Below are 21,186 nucleotides of genomic sequence, written 5' to 3'. Positions count from 1 at the left end.
TGTTTAAATGGGAAAAAAAGTTTTTAATTGTTAATATTAACAGGGTACAATGTATACTGTAATGTCTTTTAATGTAGTCATCAAAAAGACCTAGATGAGTCATTAATTGTATTACCTAATTTTTACTATAGCGATGAGCAAAATGTATCAGTACTGACCATTAATCACCATGTAAAATGTAATGAGTTTGTCAGAGTAGCCATCTACATTAAAATGCTAACAAAATAAATAATTTTGCCCAAAGGCACACTTCAGCCATTGGAAAGTTAAAAGAACAAGAATTTTTAGGCACTAGCTTGTAATTTAAAGCCCCTTAAACTGAAAGCTTAGGATGAGGAGACTTGATCCACAACACCCAGAAAAGACCCCAAGTCCCTGCTGCTAACCTCTTGGAAAAGATGTCTGTATCATATGCAACTGAAATTACTGATTTCTGATTCAAGTGCTTTCTGGAATCTATACAGCAAAATGCAGCCCTTACAAAATGTGTAATTATAGAACAAAATATTGTGAAAGACAAAGCAGCACATTACTGCATCCTGGTGGTGCAAAAGTATCATCATCTTGCAGCAATATCCGGAATGAAGTCATTACTGATGGAACTACTGAAGCCACATCCCCGCCTATTTTAAATATTTTCCTTCATACATCAGGTTGTCAGGAAAGGGAAGACTGGGAAAGTGTGTTCTGCCACTGCCAGCAGTGATCAGAGCTTGGGGTTTTCTTCTTTACAGCAAAATATTTTTGCACACATAAACAAAGTAAAACTCAATAAACCTAGAGCTGTAGTGAAATCATCTTACCATTAGGAATCAGAATTCCACCCAACATGGTGCCAAACACTATAGCAGCTGTAATGAGCTTAAACCGCAAAGGTGGCATATACCCTCCTGCAGCAAAAGTACCATCTTTCTGCTGAAATCAAATGAGAAAAAAAAAGGACTAGTGAATTATTCTATACCCTTCAAAACAAAATTCTGTGATTAGGGAAGCATAGAAATATAGCTACCAAGCAGATATACAATTATGAGAATTCAAAATTCATTGTATTTACAATGCAAATTACCTCCTCTTTCCATACTTCATTGATAAAATACTCTGGATTGCTAAGAAAATTATGTTCTACCATTGTCCTGCACCAACTACTGAGCACTCAATTGCTTTTTTCATAGTCGCCCCATTAGATTGGTATCTAGAAACAAGAACATTGACCCCACTGAATTACACTTGCTGACTGAGTCTGTGGTTGACACCAGGAATCTGCAAGGAATCTCATCTGTGACAAGATTGAGTCCATAGGACGGTGTGGCATACTGTTGGGAAACATTAAGGCAATTTTAAAACAAAAACACAAATATTAGTATACATGCAGAAAATATTGGGCCGGATTTCGCTCTCAAAATAACGGCGAGGCGAATAGGGCTCACCATTATTTCTGTGCATCTGGTGCAGCAACTTCCAGTGAACGCGCATGCGCATTCAAATAAGGAAATCCAGAAGTTGCTGTACCAGATGTGACCCTCCTTTGCAAGCTGCGCGAGAACGACATTTTGCGGGCTGACTCTCCATTCAAATGAATGAAATGACGTGACGTTCCTGCACTACCCTGATGGACACGAACTAATCTCGCCGAAAAAAGATACGTCAAGTTTTGTTTTTAAGTCTAAGCACCTTGGTTAATAGTGTGGTAAGTCTTAAGGACTGCCAAAAAACCTCTCTGGCACTGAAATTAACTTTAACAAGTGCAAAGTCTCATTCCTTCAGATTATAATTGTAGTTGGACATATAAAATTTTCAAAATTATTTTTAATTTTTTCTTTGTCTCTTCTTTCTCTGTCTCTTAAATCAATATTTTTAATCCTCTCTATTTCGCTTTCTGTACCTGATTTGACATTGAATTCACTATTCTAATTTACACTTCCTGGTCCTGACTCTGCCTGGCTTATTAACATGCTTCAATCTGATTGGTTAAGGGGACACACAGTTGCTTGCCCCATTCACACAGATCCCAGGTGCCCAGGAGAGGACGTTAAAGGATCCCATGAGAGGAACTTGCCATGCAAAAGCCCATGAAAAGTCTATGGGCAAGAGCAAGTCTAACAAATGGGGGGCACCGTTCGTTCGCTGCTTAGAGCAAAATACGGCATTATGTTTTAAATACTTCTCCATGGAGTATACTTCTTCTTTAATATAGGTTCAACGTTTTGGCCAAATTCTGCCTTCACACCAATTAGTGGAATAATATGTGACAATCCACTTGGCGAACCAGGAATCATTCATCAAGGTTGGTGACTGATTACTTATAAACATACTGAAAAATTAGCTTAAATCGTGTCGCCCAAACCACCATTGCTGTGAAGTAAATTTGAGCAGACAGCAATGTGAAACAGTGGACTTCAAGCTGACAAAAGTAGCTTAACAACAGGTACACTGAAGCCTCATTTAAATCAACCTATTCCCCAACCACCCCACCCAGATTAATCATTTTTCAAACGTGCTGCATTTATTCTGTGCATTTACCTGCAATTGCTCAAAGAGAAAAGTGTTCAGAGCTTGTCTGCATGGAAGAATCATCATAGGGAACCCCACAGCAACAGACATCATAAATCCTACACGAATCATCTCTGTGACCAAATTGGAGGGAAAGTTCATCATAACGTTCCCAGCAATGTTATCAGTATAACTGATATAACCAAAAGAACCAACCTGTAGGATAATAATATGGATTATAGACTTTGTAACTCTGCTGATTTAACCTAAATATTTGGCGATTAAATTTGTCAGTCATTATCCAAAGTTACGAGTTTGCAATCTATGAACAACACAGCCAAAGCAAAACGTTGTAATCTTAGAAGTACTGATTCACACTTGCTTTTTAAAAGTGCACATTTTCTATTGTATAAGATATCAAGAACTGTCCATTTTCAGCACTGCATATTGTATAAGGATGACTATGAAAATGCATTATATACACTATTACTGAAATGAGAAGTATAATTTGCCTTCAAAATTCAATGGAATGAAGAAAAACAACAAGCTGCTGAAGGTTATAGTGACACAACTGTTATATTAAAATATCCAGATAATCTCAGTCCGTGTAGAATTTCCAAATGTTTTGGTTAACTTTAATTTGTAAACAAAATACATTTTAAAAATGAATACCATTCAATTCTTTTTTTGAAAATTATATAGCTTATATTATGCACGTTTAAATTATTTCTCTGTACTTTTGTGTTTGTCATGTGACCATTGGAACATTCTACATTTACTTTTCTTTAAAAAGGTACTTGTTTTTAAAAAAATATGCAATTTTTTTTTTAAAAATTGGTAGGAAACAAATTAGATACATATGTAGATGTTTATTGGTTCTAAGGTTGTATTTGCACTACACAAATTGGCCTGAGTTGTATGTACGTGCAATTTATCTGCTACAATCTACGATTCTGTAGCAATTTCCAATTTAGCTCATTCCCAAGATGCAATAAAAGTTTTTTCTTCCCACCCTGCCCCCAACGAAGCAAATTATAAAACTATTTGTTCAAAAACAAAAAAAGTTAATCATCAATAACCTGCACGTATTAGACTGGCCATATCTACAATAGGTTAATTTTTTCACATTGTCTCTTAATCATTTCACCTATTGAAAGTACAAAGTAGAAAGAAAAGTTTGCCTGGATTAGATCTAAAGTGCTAGGATCTTACCTTAATAAATCTTAAATAAATTGTAATCTTTGCTCAGTCTTTGGTTTGTGGTATTTATCAGGAAAGTCTATTGAACACAATGTTCTTGCCATACCAGTGAAACATTACATTTGGATTCTTCATGCAACCTATTTCTTGAATGACTAAAATTTAATTCAATTTTTTTTTCCTAAGTTTAACAGTCTAGCATCACCACCACTCGCATCATTTACTAATCTAAAATGTTGTAATACATAACATGTTCTACAATTCATTCCTAATACAAGTTGTTTCTATTAATTTTCACAAGCTATTACATAATCATCTAGTTACATGCAGTATAAACCACCAGAGACTTACAGTCATGTAAAACATATTAACCACATTCAGGGCCGATGTGAAGATAGTGCTCATCCTTTTAACAGATGGTTCATCCAAACTGTCATATGTGGGCAGCACTTGCCTATGAGGAAATTGTGAAAATAAACCTGTAAATTTGAGCAACATATTCTTCCCTTCAAAACAATGAAATCCGGATTATATCTAACGTGCAAAACAAGAAACAGCCATAAATAATCAACTAACCACACTTTTTGTCTTTGTTAAATCTTGGTATAACATTCTTACAAGCCAAAAACCAAGAAAACCATTAAATTAAGAATATCACAGGTGGTCTTGTTCATAGCACAATAAATCAACTGAAAAATAACTTAAAATTTGAAAACATAACTAAGACCTTAGCGAACCCCACAAATTATGCAGGTGGAGAGTCTGCAGATGTATGCCAATGCACTGGTCTACGACACTCAATGTACTGTGTTTAATTTCAGTCACTACACCACAAAAAGGATATGCATGCCTTAAAGAGGGTGCAGAAGAGAGCAAATAGAATATACCCTAGTATAAAAGGGGCTGAGCCATGGGAAAAGCTGAAGCTCCACAGTTTAGGAAGTAAGTTACCTTATATAAAATATTAAAGGGCATACTGTAAATTCAGAATATTAGTTCAAAATAAGTCAGTCAGGTTAAACCAAAAGACATCAATTTAAATTAATAAAATGAAAAATTCAAACAAATATCAGGAAGAACTTCTGTACCCGATGGACGTCAAATGTTTGGAATAATTTGCCTGGCAATGTAATTGAGACAAAAGCCTTCGGGGAATTCAAAATGCAGTTGGATGCCAAGCTGAATGAGTTAGGATACTGGAGGGATAAGCTTCAATGGCCTGAATAGTCTTCTCAATCTTGATCGTTCTTAATCACAATATTGAAAAATACAGCAAAATCATTTCAGGAAATCAAAGCTTTATTCCACCAGTATTCATTGAGAAGTGCAACCAAGTATGCAAAAGTGGATTCAGTTGGTCTAGATAAAAAAAAAAATACATAGCCCCAACCCCTCCCCAAGGCAAAAACCCCAAAATTGATTGTTTTTCTCTTTTAGAAGTAAGTAACTTAACACACAATGTCATACAATCATAACTGAAATCACAATTTAAATAGCATTAGTGTAAACAATTGGCAATTGAACGCATGTTTCAGGTGGATATTAAAGTTCCCATGACACTCTGGGCTACGTTGTCCACCCATTCTTATCGATGGGTGGAAAATTTAGTCCTATTTGATGAAGGGAAGGGAGTTCCCCCTGCACCATGGCCAACACCAACAGAAACACAAAAAATTAACTGGTCATTCATTGCACTGCTATTTGTGGGATTGTGCTGTGCGCAAAATAGCTGTGGATTTGCCTACATAACAATGACTGCACTTAAAAGTAAGTCAAGTGTATGTAAAGTACTTTTGAGATGGGCGACATCTGATGAGGTAAATTCTTTTTATAATGATTAAGTCATTTTGCATTACAGTAGTGTTGAATCCAAATGCTTAATGAGCTTAGTTGCTTTTCAGTTGGGGCAGGTGAGCTGCAACGGTTCTGGAAAGGTGGTTAGCGAGAAGGGTTAATAAAAATATATAAATTAACTTAAAAGGTGCAATCTCAGTTTCAGAACTGATCTGAATATGTTGCACACAGTCAACTGGATTTGAAAACATAAATCTGCCAATGATCTGCACTCTTCATTTTTTTCAAAATTTTAATAAAGATTTCACCTTAATAGATAAGCAGTAACACATTGAAAAACGTGTAACTCGGAGTTAGTTGCAGCATCTCATTCTCATTGGACTATTGAATATTTTGAATAGTGTCATTAAACAATTTAGGGAGCATAGGAGTGTATTAAATGACAAAATTCTATTTTCATATTTTTTGGCAACAGTTGGTTCATTTTCTCTTTTCAACATCTTTGAGATAGGATGTATTTGTACGCTTAAGCAGTTTGCAAATGTGGCAGAGAAGTATGATAAAAAGCAGTCTCGTGAATATAAAATTTAAGGTAGTGAAGATTTTTAGTCTGGCCAGTGATTGCACAGTTCGATTCTACCATTTTCCTTAACTGAAGCAGAATAATATGAAAATAGGCTGGAGGGCTTTTGCTTACTGCTCCGTGATTCTGGGATGAACCGAGCACAACAAATGGACTGCAATTACAAACTGGTGTGATACATTAAGGGTATTACATAGGGTCCTAGTGTAATATTGCATTTAAAATGGTCCCTTGTGAAAGTGGCATCACACCAGTGTTTTTGCACAAGCTAAGTTCAGTCTTTATACAACAGATGACTGGACCTACATTTTATATAATCATGGGATTTTATCCTACTGTATAATGTTAATTAAGCAAAAGCTGTAAGATGAGGGTGCCTTTTAAGAACATAAGAAATAGGAGCAGGAGTAGGCCAATCGGCCCTTCGAGCCTGCTGCGCATTTAATAAGATCATGGCTGATCTGATCCTAACCTCAAATCTAAATTCATGTCCAATTTCCTGCCCGCTCCCCGTAACCCCTAATTCCCTTTTGTATGTGGAACATCTGTAAATGGAAAGGAAGCAGGAAGTGGGGGTTACATTACACTACAAACAGCAGTACCACAGAAACTTGTCATGCTCCAAAGCATGATGAAAACTTATCCAATTCAAATTGTAAGATAATATGACCATTCCACCAAAAATACCTCAAGACCAAAGATGCTGCCACAGTGACTTCTACTTCCAGTAAAACAGTTGATTAGAACTGCCATCACTCCTTTTTGTAGGATTATTAAAGTTGCAATGTTAATGTTTGTGTGGGAAACTTTGGTCACTGAACTTACCTCTCCTCCCCAACCCAGACATTACATTCTGCACAACAAGACTCATTTACACAGGCTGCCGACTCTGAACTGGCCCATTTCTACAGCCAAGTTACCTTCTAAAGACTGAACAGTACTGATCCTAAGAGAAGCAATGCAACCAATTTCACTGCCCGCATCTTACCCCGTACCAAGTCCCACTCATCCATCACAACTATCCTTGGTGACTTACATTGGCTCCTGATCCTCAAACGCCTCAAATTTAAAATTCTTGTCCTTGTGTTTAAATCCCTACATGGCCTCACCCCTCACTACCTCTATAACCTCCTCCAGCCCGACAACCCCCAGAACGTTCCATTCCTCCAAACATGGCCTCTTGTGCATCCCTCCGTCCTATCAACCCACCAATGGTAAACATGCCTTCAATCGCCTAGGCTCCATGTTCTGAAATTCCCTCCCTCCCGATAGCCCTCTGCCTCTTCCTCTCCCTTTTCTCCATTAAGACACTCCTTAAAGAGTATGGTTTCGGTTGAGGGTACGGTAGCATAGTGATTATGTTACTGGACTAGTAATCCAGTGGCCTGGACTAATAATCCGGAGTCATGAGTTCAAATCCCACCACGGCAGCTGGGGAATTTAAATTCAATTAATTCAATAAAATCTAGAATTAAAATACTAGTATCAGTAATGGTGGCCATGAAACTACCGGATTGTCATAAAAACCCTTCTGGTTCACTAATGCCCTTTAGGGAAGGAAACCTGCCGTCCTTACCTGGTCAGGCCAATATGCGACTCTAGACCCACAGCAATGTGCTTGGTTGATTCTTAATTGCCCTCTGAAATGGCCTAGCAAGCCACTCAGTTGTAAAATCTCGCTTAAAAAAAGTCATAATAAGAATAAAACCAGCACTGGACACTACAAAGGCAAACCAAGCCCAGTCGATCATGCAAAGTCCTCCTCACTAACATCTGGGGACTTGTGCCAAAATTGGGAGAGCTGTCCCACAGACTAGTCAAGCAACAGCCTGACATAGCCATACTCACAGAATCATACCTTTCAGCCAACGTCCCAGACTCTTCCATCATCATCCCTGGGTATGTCCTGTCCCAGCAGAAGGACAGACCCACCAGAGGTGGCGGTACAGTGATTTACAGTCAGGAGGGAGTGGCTCTGGGAGTTCTCAACATTAACTCTGGACCCCATGAAATCTCATGGCATCAGGTCAAACATGGGCAAGGAAACCTCCTGTTGATTACCACCTACTGCCCTCCCTCAACTGATGAATCAGTCCTCCTCCATGTTGAACACCACTTCGAGGAAGCACGGAGGATAGCAAGGGCACAGAATGTACTCTAGGATTTCAATGTCCATCACCAAGAGTGGCTCGGTAGCACCACTACTGACCGAGCTGGCCGATTCCTGAAGAACTGAGCTGCCAGACTGGGCCTGCGGCAGGTGGTGAGCGAACCAACACGATGGAAAAACTTACTTGACCTCGTCCTCACCAATCTACCTGTTGCAAATGCATCTGCCTATAACAGCATTGGTAAGAGTGACCACCGCACAGTGCTCGTGGAAACGAAGTCCCGTCTTCACACTGAGGATACCATTCAATGTGTTGTGTGGCACTATCACCGTGCTAAATGGGATAGATTCAGAACAGCTCTAGCAGCTCAAAACTGGGCATCCATGAGGCGCTGTGGGCCATCAGCAGCAGCAGAACTGTATTCCAGCACAATCTGTAACCTCATGGCCCGGCATATTCCTCACTCTACCATTACCAACAAGCCAGGGGATCAACTCTGGTTCAATGAGTGCAGAAGAGCATGCCAGAAGCAGCACCAGGCGTACCTAAAAATGAGGTGCCAACCTGGTGAAGCTACAACACAGGACTACATGCATGTTAAAAAGCTAAGCGACGCCATAACCAATGGATCAGATCAAAGCTCTGCAGTCCTGCCACATCCAGTCGTGAATGGTGTTGGACAATTAAACAACTAACGGGAGGCGGAGGCTCTGTAAACATCCCCATCCTCAATGATGGCGGAGTCCAGCACGTGAGTGCAAAAGACAAGGCTGAAGCGTTTGCAACCATCTTCAGCCAGAAGTGCCGAGTGGATGATCCATCTCGGCCTCCTCCCGATATCTCCACCATCACAGAAGCCAGTCTTTAGTCAATTCGATTCACTCCACGTGATATCAAAAAACGGCTGAGTTCACTGGATATAGCAACGGTGATGGGCCCCGACAACATCCCGGCTGTAGTGCTGAAGACTTGTGCTCCAGAACTAGCTGTGCCTCTAGCCAAGCTGTTCCAGTACAGCTACAACACTGGCATCTACCCGACAATGTGGAAAAATGCCCAGGTACGTCCTGTCCACAAAAAGCAGGACAAATCCAATCCGGCCAATTACCGCCCCATCAGTCTACTCTCAATCATCAGCAAAGTCAATAGTGCTATCAAGCGGCATTTACTCACCAATAACCTGCTCGCCGATGCTCAGTTTGGGTTCCGCCAGGACCACTCGGCTCCAGACCTCATTACAGCCTTGGTCCAAACATGGACAAAAGAGCTGAATTCCAGAGGTGAGGAGAGTAACTGCCCTTGACATCAAGGCAGCATTTGACAGAGTGTGGCATCAAGGAGCTCTAATAAAATTGAAGTCAATGGGAATCAGGGGGAAAATTCTCCAGTGGCTGGAGTCATACCTAGCACAAAGGAAGATGGTAGTGGTTTTTGGAGGTCAATCATCTCAGCCCCAGGACATTGCTGCAGGAGTTCCTGAGGTCAGTGTCCTAAGCCCAACCATCTTCAGCTGCTTCATCAATGACCTTCCCTCCATCAAAGTCAGAAATGAGGATGTTCGCTGATGATTGCACAGTGTTCAGTTCCATTCGCAACCCCTCAAATAATGAAGCAGTCCGAGCCCGCATGCAGCAAGACCTGGACAACATCCAGGCTTGGGCTCATAAGTGGCAAGTAACATTTGCACCAGATAAGTGCCAGGCAATGACCATCTCCAACAAGAGAGAGTCTAACCACCTCCCCTTGACATTCAACGGCATTACCATCGCCGAATCCCCCACCATCAACATCCTAGGGGGTCACCATTGACCAGAAACTTAACTGGACCAGCCATATAAAATACTGTGGCTACAAGAGCAGGTCAGAGGCTGGGTATTTTGCGGCAAGTGACTCACCTCTTGACTCCCCAAAGCCTTTCCACCATCTACAAGGCGCAAGTCAGGCGTGTGATGGAATACTCTACTTGCCTGGACGAGTGCAGCTCCAACAAGACTCAAGAAGCTCGACACCATCCAGGACAAAGCAGCCCGCTTGCTTGGCACCCCATCCACCACCCTAAACATTCACTCCCTTCACCACTGGCCCACAGTGGCTGCAGTGTGTACCATCCACAGGATGCACTGCAGTAACTCGCCAAGGCTTCTTCGACAGCACCTCCCAAACCCGCGACCTCTACCACCTAGAAGGACAAGAGCAGCAGGCACATGGGAACACCACCTGCACATTCCCCTCCAAGTCGCACACCATCCCGGCTTGGAAATATATCGCCGTTCCTTCATCGTCGCTGGGTCAAAATCCTGGAACTCCCTTCCTAACAGCACTGTGGGAGAACCTTCACCACACGGACTGCAGCGGTTCAAGGCGGTGGCTCACCACCACCTTCTCAAGGGCAATTTGGGATGGGTAATAAATGCTGGCATTGCCAGCGACGCCCACATCCCATGAACGAATAAAGAAAAATCAACCTCAGGTCAAGTTTTTGGTCACCCCGCTTTAATATCTTGTTTGATCACGCCTCTGTGAAGCACCATTGGACGTTTTTCTATGTTAAAGGCACTATGTAAATGCAAGTTGTTGTTCTTTTGATTTCAAATTCTCCCATATGATCGTACAGTTTACCAAATTAGTTAGGTTTAAACACTTCTAACCAGTAAGCTTTTAGGATGAAATTCCCTTACTGCAAAAAAAAAAGCACAAAGCATTTGTTAAGACAGAGAAACTAAAGTACTTACGACTGGCAGGCAAAAGACATGCCATAGATAGGGATACATCGAAAGATACCATCCCAGCGAATGTAACTAACTCGTTTCAGCCACTGACCACTGAAGAGACCATGTTTGAAGGAAGACAGTACAATCTGTGATGAGGGAGAGCACCAAGGTTAACAGTCATTAAATGCACCATTCTAAGCATTTGCTTTGAGCATAAAACCCAATCATTACCTAGAATGGCCCTGAAGTCCCTTATTGCAGCATCTAATGTTCTTGAATGATTCCATGGTTCTCACCTTCACTACTGTATCTGGGAGTCCATTCCATGGGTTGATCACTTGAGTAGACAACGTTCCTGATGTCACTCCTAATTTTGTCCTACTCTTGAAATTTAATTTAAAGTAATTTAATGGATGTACCTTTTCCATTCTGTTTACAATCGTGTATTTCCTAACTCAGAGCTCTACAATAGGAATCAACCTTGTGGCTCTTCTCTGCACTGCCTCCAATATTTGAACATCTCCCTTGCATCTTGGTGACCAGAACTGGAAACACTACTCAAGGTATGGTCTGACCAAGGTTTGCACATGATTTTATTTGACTTGCATTCTACAGTTTTAGTTATATGGTTCAAAATTCTTTTAACTTTATTGATTGCTGCTCTGCACCAGTTGGTAAATTTGATGATCAACTTGTCCAAGACTCCTAGGTCTCTTTCAACTTCACCCTTAACTATTACACCACCATTCATAGAATAGGTAGTATTGCCCATTTTTCCTTCCTATGCACAGTTTTTGACATTTATCAGTATTAAATTTCATCTACCATTGTTCTGCACGCTTACATTTTTTTTACAACTCGTTCTATAATTTCTGAGCAGAACAATTTAATAATCACGGCACTCAGCACCCCATCACTGAGAGAAACTACCATCCCATTCTTAATTTTCCATTTTTATGGAATTGCTGGTGCCAGCTGCTACAAGATAGAACCTAGTGGTTTACATTCTCCATAGTCCCATGGGATATATACTGATGACTGCAGAGGCTGGTTCCAAACAAAGGGAGATTTTTCAAAATACCAGAAGTAAATTTTATCCCACCAACTGCTGCTGAACAAAATCATAATGGAATCAAGACAACACTATCTAAATGGAGAAGCATGGGCGTGGGAAGATCTATACTCCAAGAAAGTAATCAATGTGTTCTTCAAAATATAACACATCTTTCTAATGGGATTACTGCTCTAAAATAAATTTCTTACTTCTCAAATGCTATATCCTTTTGAATGTTTCCAAATCAAAGTTATAACACTCACACAACCTTATATTTTGCATTTTAAATCTTTTCTATTTATGAATATCTGAACAAGGTCGGTAGGCTTCTTTGGAATCCACAAAAACGGTCTTTCCAAGCAAATTTGTTGGAGCTTTGAACTAGTAAACAACCAAAAAGCAACCACAAAACACTTCTGATCTTATGCAGTCGCATCCCAAATAATTATTAGTTGTACATGTTTATACCATAACTCATATACCATAACTCATATACCATTTTTCATTGTGGGTGTCGTAATTTGAAGCACTGTAATGAGACTGGCTCCAAATCCACAAGGAAGTTACTAATTACCGTAAGTCAGCAATTGTACTGCCGATCGATAGAGCGATTTTGTAGGACGAGGCCATATATTGTATTTTAACTTCAAAAGCTACCATTCAACACAGGCCAGAATTGAGAGGAGCCATAGAAAAAACAGGATTTTATGTGGGAGGATATGAATGGAAGAGTGACAACAAAGACAGCTGTGAGAACTGGCAGAGGAGAAAACATGATGGAAAGATCTTATGCTGTTTATACACAAATTTACAATGATGACTGACTCACTGAAAGAAAATATTAATTTTAAAATTTTATGGAAATATTTTTGAAAGCTTTCTTTCTCTAGTTTCAAATATAAATCTCAAATCTGAAATCAACTACCTTATCATACAAAATTCGCCTATATGAATACTGTAACCATTTGTGATCAAGAGCAGGTAAAATTAAAAATCTAGGTAGCTACAAAGGCAGAATGCTGAAATCTTAACTTGCAGGCCCTGATCTGAAATCCAGCTCTGATTAATATTCTCACTCGAGCTTCCCCTGCAGCAGCGATTCCTCGCCATAGCTGAGTTGTATGGGGTACCACGAGTGAAGAAAAACTAGCCTGAAGAGAATTCCAGCCTACACCACTCAGGACACTTGCTGGCAGATTCCCCAAGAAGCAGCATTCACAGAGTTCTGGAGATGTCCTCAGGCTAAGTCTATAGTGTCCTCCTCCCAACTGAGGAAGGCACTATAGATTCAAGGGGATAATTTAAGAGGAAAAAAGAAAATCAGAAGGAATAAAAAAACTGGGTAATGTATATTGTTATTACCCTTAAGGCACTCTAAAGAGTAAATATAGCATTTTTTGGCTTTCCATTTACCATTCCGATTCATTCAGCAGAACAAAGATTATAGTACTACTGCTTATTGAAAATGAAAGTTTTACATTCATGAATATTTATATTAAGGTAATTACAGCATTCAGTATACCTGAAAATGCTATATTTTTTCTTGCTTGTGGTTCAGTTTCCACCTTATATTATTTTGTTTTTAGAGAACAACCTTTATTGTTACTGTTGCAATTAACACATTTTGTTGATTTTTACTTTTTAAATTCAGTTGTTTGCAATACACTCAACAGCTAGTGATTGGGAAGCAGATGTGCAAATCTGTTTTTTTTAAATCTATGCTCTAAATATTAATGTAGCAACCCTTTTACATGGTCAGTTTTTTTTTAGGAAATCATTTTCTAGTTTGCACCATGCAGATGCTCATAAATTATGATCTTGCAAATCACTGAGGCTAATAATGATCCTTCTTGGTGTACTGTACTAATCTAGATGGATCAGATGGCAAGGACATGGTTTGCTCCATCCAGAGTTCTGTCATTACTTTGATGTGACCTTGTAGATGAAACTCAGTGATCCACACAATTCAGCAGCAAAGGAAACCAGTATCAGCAACAAGTGGCAGTGGATCAGAGATTGGCAATGATTGTCATAATTGTAAAGTTTGCCAATCATTTTGAAAAGTTTGCCAATCATTTTGAAAAGTTTATATTAGCATGTAAGCGGTCACCTTCTTCTATAAGATCATGCATTCCATTTCAATCTTTCCATCTTCTTTCCTCTATTGTCTCATTCCATGCTGTGGAAGAATGGTGCAGATTGGTATCACACCACCTTATTCAAATAGTACTTCCTTTCTGTATTGGACAGTGTTGGACCTTTCCAATGCATCAAAAGAAAAGTCACACAAAATCAGATTTTTAATTTATATTTACTTATTGCTTGTGTGATGGCCAACCATCCCACTTCTCGAAATGTTCGGTCACTTCTTTTGGTCCTGTCTCACTGGTGTCCCTGAACTTCCTAACCCTCCCTTTGTTCCTCAGCTGCATCCCTCTTGTATCACATAGCCTCTAGCACTACCTTAACCCAAATGAAAGCTCACGCTTCGGAGGTGATTACTATCTTTCAATAGGGAATTGAAACAAATAAGGTGTTTAAAACTAATTATTCCCCCTAAAATTATTTTCATCAGGTAAGTTGTTTTTCTGTTCAAAAAGAAACAAATTAGAAATCCATTTAAAAGCCAAAGTTAAAATATAAATGTGCATTTATTTTTGCTGATAAAACTGAAACTTTTGCAGCATTTTTTAAAAACTAAAGCAAAGAACAGTAATCATTGTAGTTGCATGCAGTTTCTGACTGCATACTAAAGCAGCTCTTGATCTTGTCTGCTAAATGTCATACAAAATGACCACCCACAGATAGTAATAGCATGGAGACAGAAAGAGAAGGATCATCTTATATACAAGTTTATTACTCTCATATGAATGAGTAGTTGACATTTACATGTAATACTATTACTATGTCTACAGTATAACATCACAAAAAGGTTCCACACTGGCAATAGCCATAACACACATTCCTTAACTCTGTGTAGATTTATTCTGGAATAGAGACATTTAAACACTACAGCTGTAAAGGAGATAGCTTCACACACATTACCTTTAAAGCTACATTATCCAACAAATTTTGTTGTTACTAAATAGAATGTGCTGGTCCAGCACTTTGTGATATTAAAATTAAATATTTACTGAACTAAATTTAAAGCCACTGTTTTATTTACAAGGGATCAAGGGATATGGGGAAAAAGCGGGAACAGGGTACTGAGTTAGACGATCAGCCACGATCATTTTGAACGGTGGAGCAGGCCCGAAGGGCCGAATGGCCTACTCTTGCTCATATTTTCTATGTTTCTGTGTTTCTATGCTTCTATGCTTTTTGCATGCCATTAACTGCAGTAAAATTAGAGAGAGAAAATTGCAAATCTGAAAAAGTAGGAAGACTCTCATACCCAAAACATGAACCCGTCTTTTCTCTTCATAGATGCTGGAAGACCTGCTGTGTATTCCCAGCATTTTCTACTTTTTGTTTCATTTAAACCTCACTGCAAATTTTTTCTAACATCTTTTTGGGAGCGATTAAGAGGCAATAGAGGAACTTTGGATAATATAAATTAAGTGATCTTTTAAAAATCTTTTGTTAGCTACTTACTGAAATATTTAAGTAATCCTTTCCATTGCAATCTGTTTTTCCAAAATTTAATAGTGATTTTAAAAAAACCATTACAGGGTCATAAAGATTTAATTTTACATGACATTAAATTTGATCTTCCAAAATTAACAATTTTTGAGTTGTGGCTGTTTATCATTCTGCAAATACAACAATTATACCATAATCAAGACAACCTTATACTTTGCTAATAGGTACCAATTTGGTTCCAATTTTATTTTCCCACGTGTGTCAAACTTAACTCTCAGTGGGTCTTTAATGAAAAGACAGTGGTATTAAAACAGCATAAATCTTCAGTGCACTATCCTGGGAACAAAATCTTGTACTGCAATGGTAGGCAAACACGTGGAATCCATTTTTACACAAATGCATTTATTAATTTCAAATTCTTATCCCACTTTATACAATATATAAGTTTTATTCTAGGAATTGACTGTACACAGCATTACCTTTCAAGATTCGAAGCTCCAAATTACTAGGAGATTTAATCAGAAAAGCTATTTACAGTTATGTTTAAAACCTAATCAGTGAATTGCTACAACCAGAGATAAATGAGAAATGAAAAGACTTTGGAGAATTAGACAGCTGGATGTAAATTAGGGTACTTACTACAAACATGAAGAGAGTGTAGAATATTAAAGCCATGGCACTGAAAGACTGGATAGAGGCCATCATGTTCCTCTGCAAACTCAGTGGCAGCACTATAAATACAGAGACTGCAAACAGCAAGAACACACGGAATCCCTGTGTTACCTAAAACAAAAAAATAACCAGTAAAAAATAAAAAAGGGCTAAAAATGTTAGAATCCCATCAAAGCAACAGCACAAGTGGATCTCAATTATAATGAGGTATACTCCAGTAGTAAAATAGATCACTAGATCTAAAAAAGCAATGTACACAAAAATATCACGAGAGTAATAATATTGTAATGTAATCAGAGAGCTCAAATAAGGTCAGAACCAAGCAACGTGAATCTTGAATGGTTTATGGTTGTCACTTGAAACCCAAGATTAAATTGCAATCTTTTATTTCTTCACCATCTTTTTTTAATAAAAATAATTCATCAGTTTTGCTAAAAGAAACACAATAATAATGTCAGTTACAGGCAGCATCAAAAGTATAATAACTGAGGACTATGAGGGGCCATTGTAAGGTCATCATTTATGGTCACAAAATTCAAAGGAAAGTTAATGTACAATAGAAATCAAGGAGTGGGCTACAAAGCTGTCACTCAGTTGAGGGGCTCAAATGACTTCACAAGCACAGAGCGTAACTCAGCTTTCTATGGACACTTGAAGCCCAAAATGGAAATAGTGCCATGCAATATAAATCTGGTAGCCTATTTGCATGCATGATTTTAGCATCCTTTAATTATAGTGCAGCAACTTAAGAGTTGATAACAAAATGTCAATAACAGAGGAGCAGCACAGATCAAATTTTACTATTTTTAAATTCAGCATAACACAGACTACAGATATTATTCAGTCACTTAGTGAAGTTTGTTTCTACCTGGAATTGATGGTGCTCCTATTAGTCACTGTTTGAGAAAAACTAGTGGATCACTGAAACATTGTTACATATTTTACTTGATTAGGTGCAATTGCCTCATCACATTTGTGCAACACTCTTGAAACTAAAGCTTTTTGGTCAATGTATGCCATATACAGAGCTCACTTACCTGAAGTCCAAGCAATTGAGCAAAGAAATTAGATCCCAAATCAGCGATAACAACGTAAAAAGCAATACACGTCCCCAACATCAAGCCAATCAAGCTATAAAGTAAACAGAGCAAACCGTAATTAATATCCCCGCTTTAAAAAGTCACCCCCGCCCCCCCCGCTGTAGTAACTCAGTAGAAAAATGCACCACCTAGTGTGATATGAAACCACACAGACCAGGAATGTCACAGGTTTGATCCCTGATCTGCAGTGCATTAGTCAATCTCAGCTGGAATGGGAGCAGCAACCTTCAATAAGCCCCAATACATTGAGCTGAGAAATGGAAAAATAAAGGAAAAATATCAGCTAGCACCTGCTTCTGATCGCTGTCCAGAAACCTTTGGAGGAAAGTGCAAATGTGCAGACATCAGTGGAGGACTGGATTACGTTCAGCCATGATACACCCACTGCTGAATAATCTGCCAACAAGGTAGCTATTTCAGGATTGCCAGTATCAACTGCAAAGAACAGTGCTTTTCTGGACACATGTAAAGCAAAACGTTTGTAATCAAAGGACTACAGGGTTCATTTGAGCTCAGTACAACAAAAGTAATGACTTGAATCCAAAACCATACAACAGCTTGAAACATAGAAACATAGAAAATAGGAGCAAGAGTAGGCTGTCCGGCCCTTCTCCGCCATTCAAAATGATCATGACTGATCGTTTAACTCAGTACCCTGTTCCTGCTTTTTCCCATATCCCTTGATCCCTTTGGCATTAAGAAATATATCCTTCTCCTTCTTGAATACATCTAATGACTTGGCCTCCACTGCCTTCTGTGGTAGAGAATTCCACAGGTTCACCACCCTCAGTGAAGAAATTTCTCCTCATCTCTGTTCTAAATGGCATACCCCATATCCTGAGACTGTGAGCCCTGGTTCTGGACTCCCCAGCCACCGGGACCATCCTCCCTGCATCTAGTCTGTCTAGTCCTGTTAGAATTTTATATGTTTCGTCACCTCTCATTCTTCTAAACTCTAGTGAATATAAGCCTAGTCGACCCAATGTCAACTATTCCAGAAGATGATATGATGCTCCTTTCTCTGTTCTTTTATATTTATTTTAAATAGGTTAATGCCTCCATTAAAACAGACAGATTGAATATATATACACAAATGCATTAAATGCTCATCCTCTAATATGTCAACAGTAATTTCTAAGTTCTTGTTTTATTTGGGTTTGTCTCTCATCATCGATCACAAAACTCTTCCATATAATCCCAACGCCAAACATAAAGTACATGGCAGGCCAGATCTATCCCATTGTAATTTTGCTCTAATGCAGTATGTTTTTCTTCTGCTTTGTTGGAGAATGAGATGGGTATTTTCTATGCAGTCTATCATGTCTACAATTAACCCTTCTGATTTCAGTTTCTACCCCATAATTACCTCTAAAAGATTAATTCAAAATTCAGGTTAAAACCATGAAACCCTAAAACACAAACCTTAATTTCACATCTTAATTTCAAGCCACACTGAATCTTAAAATAGAAAGATTGTCCCTTCCCTCCCCATGGATGAGTAGGATGACTCACATCACACATGGCAAGTCCGTCCCTTTAGAAAAAGAGATTCTCACTCGTCGGTTCAACAACAACTTACGTTTGTAAAGCATCCCTCACATACAACTTTGAACACCAAACAAATGAGGAGAAGGAGGACACAGCATGGATGCATCACTGACAAAAGTCCCACGGATGCAGTATCATTGACAGATGCCACATTTACTGTATCATCGACTAAGATCGATAGATTTGCGTTAGGCAAGGGTATCGAGGGATACAGGCTAAAAGCAGGTGAATGGAGTTGAGGTACAGATCAGCCATGATCTAATTGGATGGTGGGACAAGCTCAAAAAGGGACTCAATAGCCTTCGCCTGTTCCTATATAGGACTTTCCTTTCATACAACATTTCATCGCAAAAGTCTGCTCGCCTGAAATCCAGTTTCTTAATTGTTTTAATTATCCATTCTGTCCTTATTTCAATTTTAAAATTAACATTATGATCACTGGACCACAAATATTCCCCCACTTCAACTTGACTCGTAACTAATTAGGAGGAAGTAAGGAGGAAATCCACTTTTGCCTTCTTCCTTGTGGGTTCCGTCACCTGCTGTTTACGAAGATTCTTGGAAGTTCTTCAATAAACTCCTTTATGGATACAGATTGTCCCCAATAACAGTCAGGAAGAGTAAAATCTTCCATGATTACATCTGAGGTCTTACCTCTAACATTTTTTAATGACCTCCCAAAGTACTACACCCACCTCAGTTTTATTTTGTGGTGGCTTGTAACATATTCCCACCACAATTTTTTTCCTTTTTCTATCTTTCAGATTCACCCAGATATTCCATGCCAAAATTCCCAGTTCCTTCCTTCCAACAACGTATAAACCTTCCCTGATAAACACTGCCACCTGACCCCCTTTATTTCCTTCTCTATCCTTCCCGAAGTACGTGAAATTTAGCTCAAGAGGATTTGTTCCCCACTCATCCTTTTCCTTTAGCTAAGTTTCAGCAATTCCTACAGTATCTATTAGCTCTCTATTTACCACTACTTTACCTCATCCATTTTATTTGTTGTGCACCTGGAATTCAGGTAAATACACCTTAGTTCATTTTTTGTCTTCCTTGCTATACCCAAATGACTCCTTACTAATAATTGGCCCATACAGTTATCCTTTCACCCCTACTTTCCTGGTTTGAATCCTTCCCAACTGTTTTATTTGTCTCATCAGCCAAGATAGATGTTTTGGTAGGAAAGTACTCCTGTATAGCCAATCCTAAACAACAAGCAAAGAAAATTACACACACAAACATGGAATAAATAGAAAGTGCTTGACAGGACTCATCAATTTACCAAAACGTAAGCCATTAAATGATGCAAGCCACAGGGATCCAAATTACTAGTAGTTTGGCTTTCAGCAAGTTCCACTGTATATTGCGGTGGTGAGGTATATTTGAAAGTTTAATTAATTTAATTTTCCTTCTTTTGTGATGCTGCTTTCTTGTGCAAAACAGTACGTTTCATAAATAAGATACAGCTGTAGGAAGGTTAATGGATATTGGGGATTAAATATGGCTAGGTGAGACTGCTGAAAAAACAAGTGAGCATCAAAGAACAGGACAGGGCTATGAAGAAGATGAGGCCAAGTAACATAACAAAAAACAATAGAAAGAATTGAGAAGAGAAAAAGTAATAAATATGAGTAAACAAAAATATTTATACCAGCATTTCGGTGGCCACTTAATTTTCAATAGCAGCTATTGGTCACAACCTGGGACTTACAATTTTATAATTAACATTTTAATTCCTTGCTTTGTCTCTGAATGCTGATTCATTAATGTTTAATGATTAATTTGAGATCTGAAATAATTTCTTTACTGTACAGGGTCAATCATGTCACCGCTGAGGGCGTCAATTTGCATCGAAGTAGTCTCTTAAATGATACAGCATTTTTTGTATACCTCTGGTATACCCTGTAATCATGTGGTATAATAGTGCATCTGCCAGGGAATTCAAAACTGGCTAGGCAGCATTTTAGTTGCAGATGCTGCAACATAGAAAATTCATACAGCAGACCTTATAACATAATAGCCTTAAGAACATCCACATGAATACTGAATGGTCTGGAGCCTTCAGCTGTCATAAGTTGATTAAGATATAGCAGATCCTACTGTACTCTGTCACTCTCTTCCACTGCCTGTGCCTCACCACTGCCCTTTCTGGGAAGAAAGCTGGAAAGTAAGCTGGTAAATCTTATCGTAAAAGAAAAAATTATCCTGAGATACCCTAATACTAATTACACAGAAACACTATCAGTGATTAATCAGTAGTCTTAATTTATGGTGCAGATTGCAATGCACACCTACAGGCCAAAGTTATACTGCAGTCTGCCCATCTTTGGGTCTC

General features: G+C 38.8%; 1 protein-coding gene across 2 annotated transcripts in view; it reads right to left on the bottom strand.

The window, feature by feature from the left end:
* Positions 1 to 21,186, bottom strand: part of slc38a10 (solute carrier family 38 member 10) — a 112,885-nt gene that overhangs the window by 73,893 nt on the left and 17,806 nt on the right. Inside the window, exons 4-9 of one of the 2 annotated variants that reach the window (XM_068004129.1) lie at positions 17,235 to 17,328; positions 16,165 to 16,308; positions 10,911 to 11,035; positions 4,042 to 4,144; positions 2,521 to 2,706; positions 804 to 915 (exon numbers count right to left, since the gene is read on the bottom strand). In XM_068004129.1, coding sequence (XP_067860230.1) covers positions 804 to 915; positions 2,521 to 2,706; positions 4,042 to 4,144; positions 10,911 to 11,035; positions 16,165 to 16,308; positions 17,235 to 17,328 — 764 coding nt within the window. The remainder of the gene's footprint in view (positions 1 to 803; positions 916 to 2,520; positions 2,707 to 4,041; positions 4,145 to 10,910; positions 11,036 to 16,164; positions 16,309 to 17,234; positions 17,329 to 21,186) is intronic. The other variant, XM_068004131.1, reaches the window with a different exon arrangement.

This window comes from Heptranchias perlo, chromosome 23, assembly GCF_035084215.1.
Source record: "Heptranchias perlo isolate sHepPer1 chromosome 23, sHepPer1.hap1, whole genome shotgun sequence".
NCBI lineage: Eukaryota > Metazoa > Chordata > Chondrichthyes > Hexanchiformes > Hexanchidae > Heptranchias > Heptranchias perlo.
This window is presented reverse-complemented; position numbering and strand designations above follow the sequence as displayed.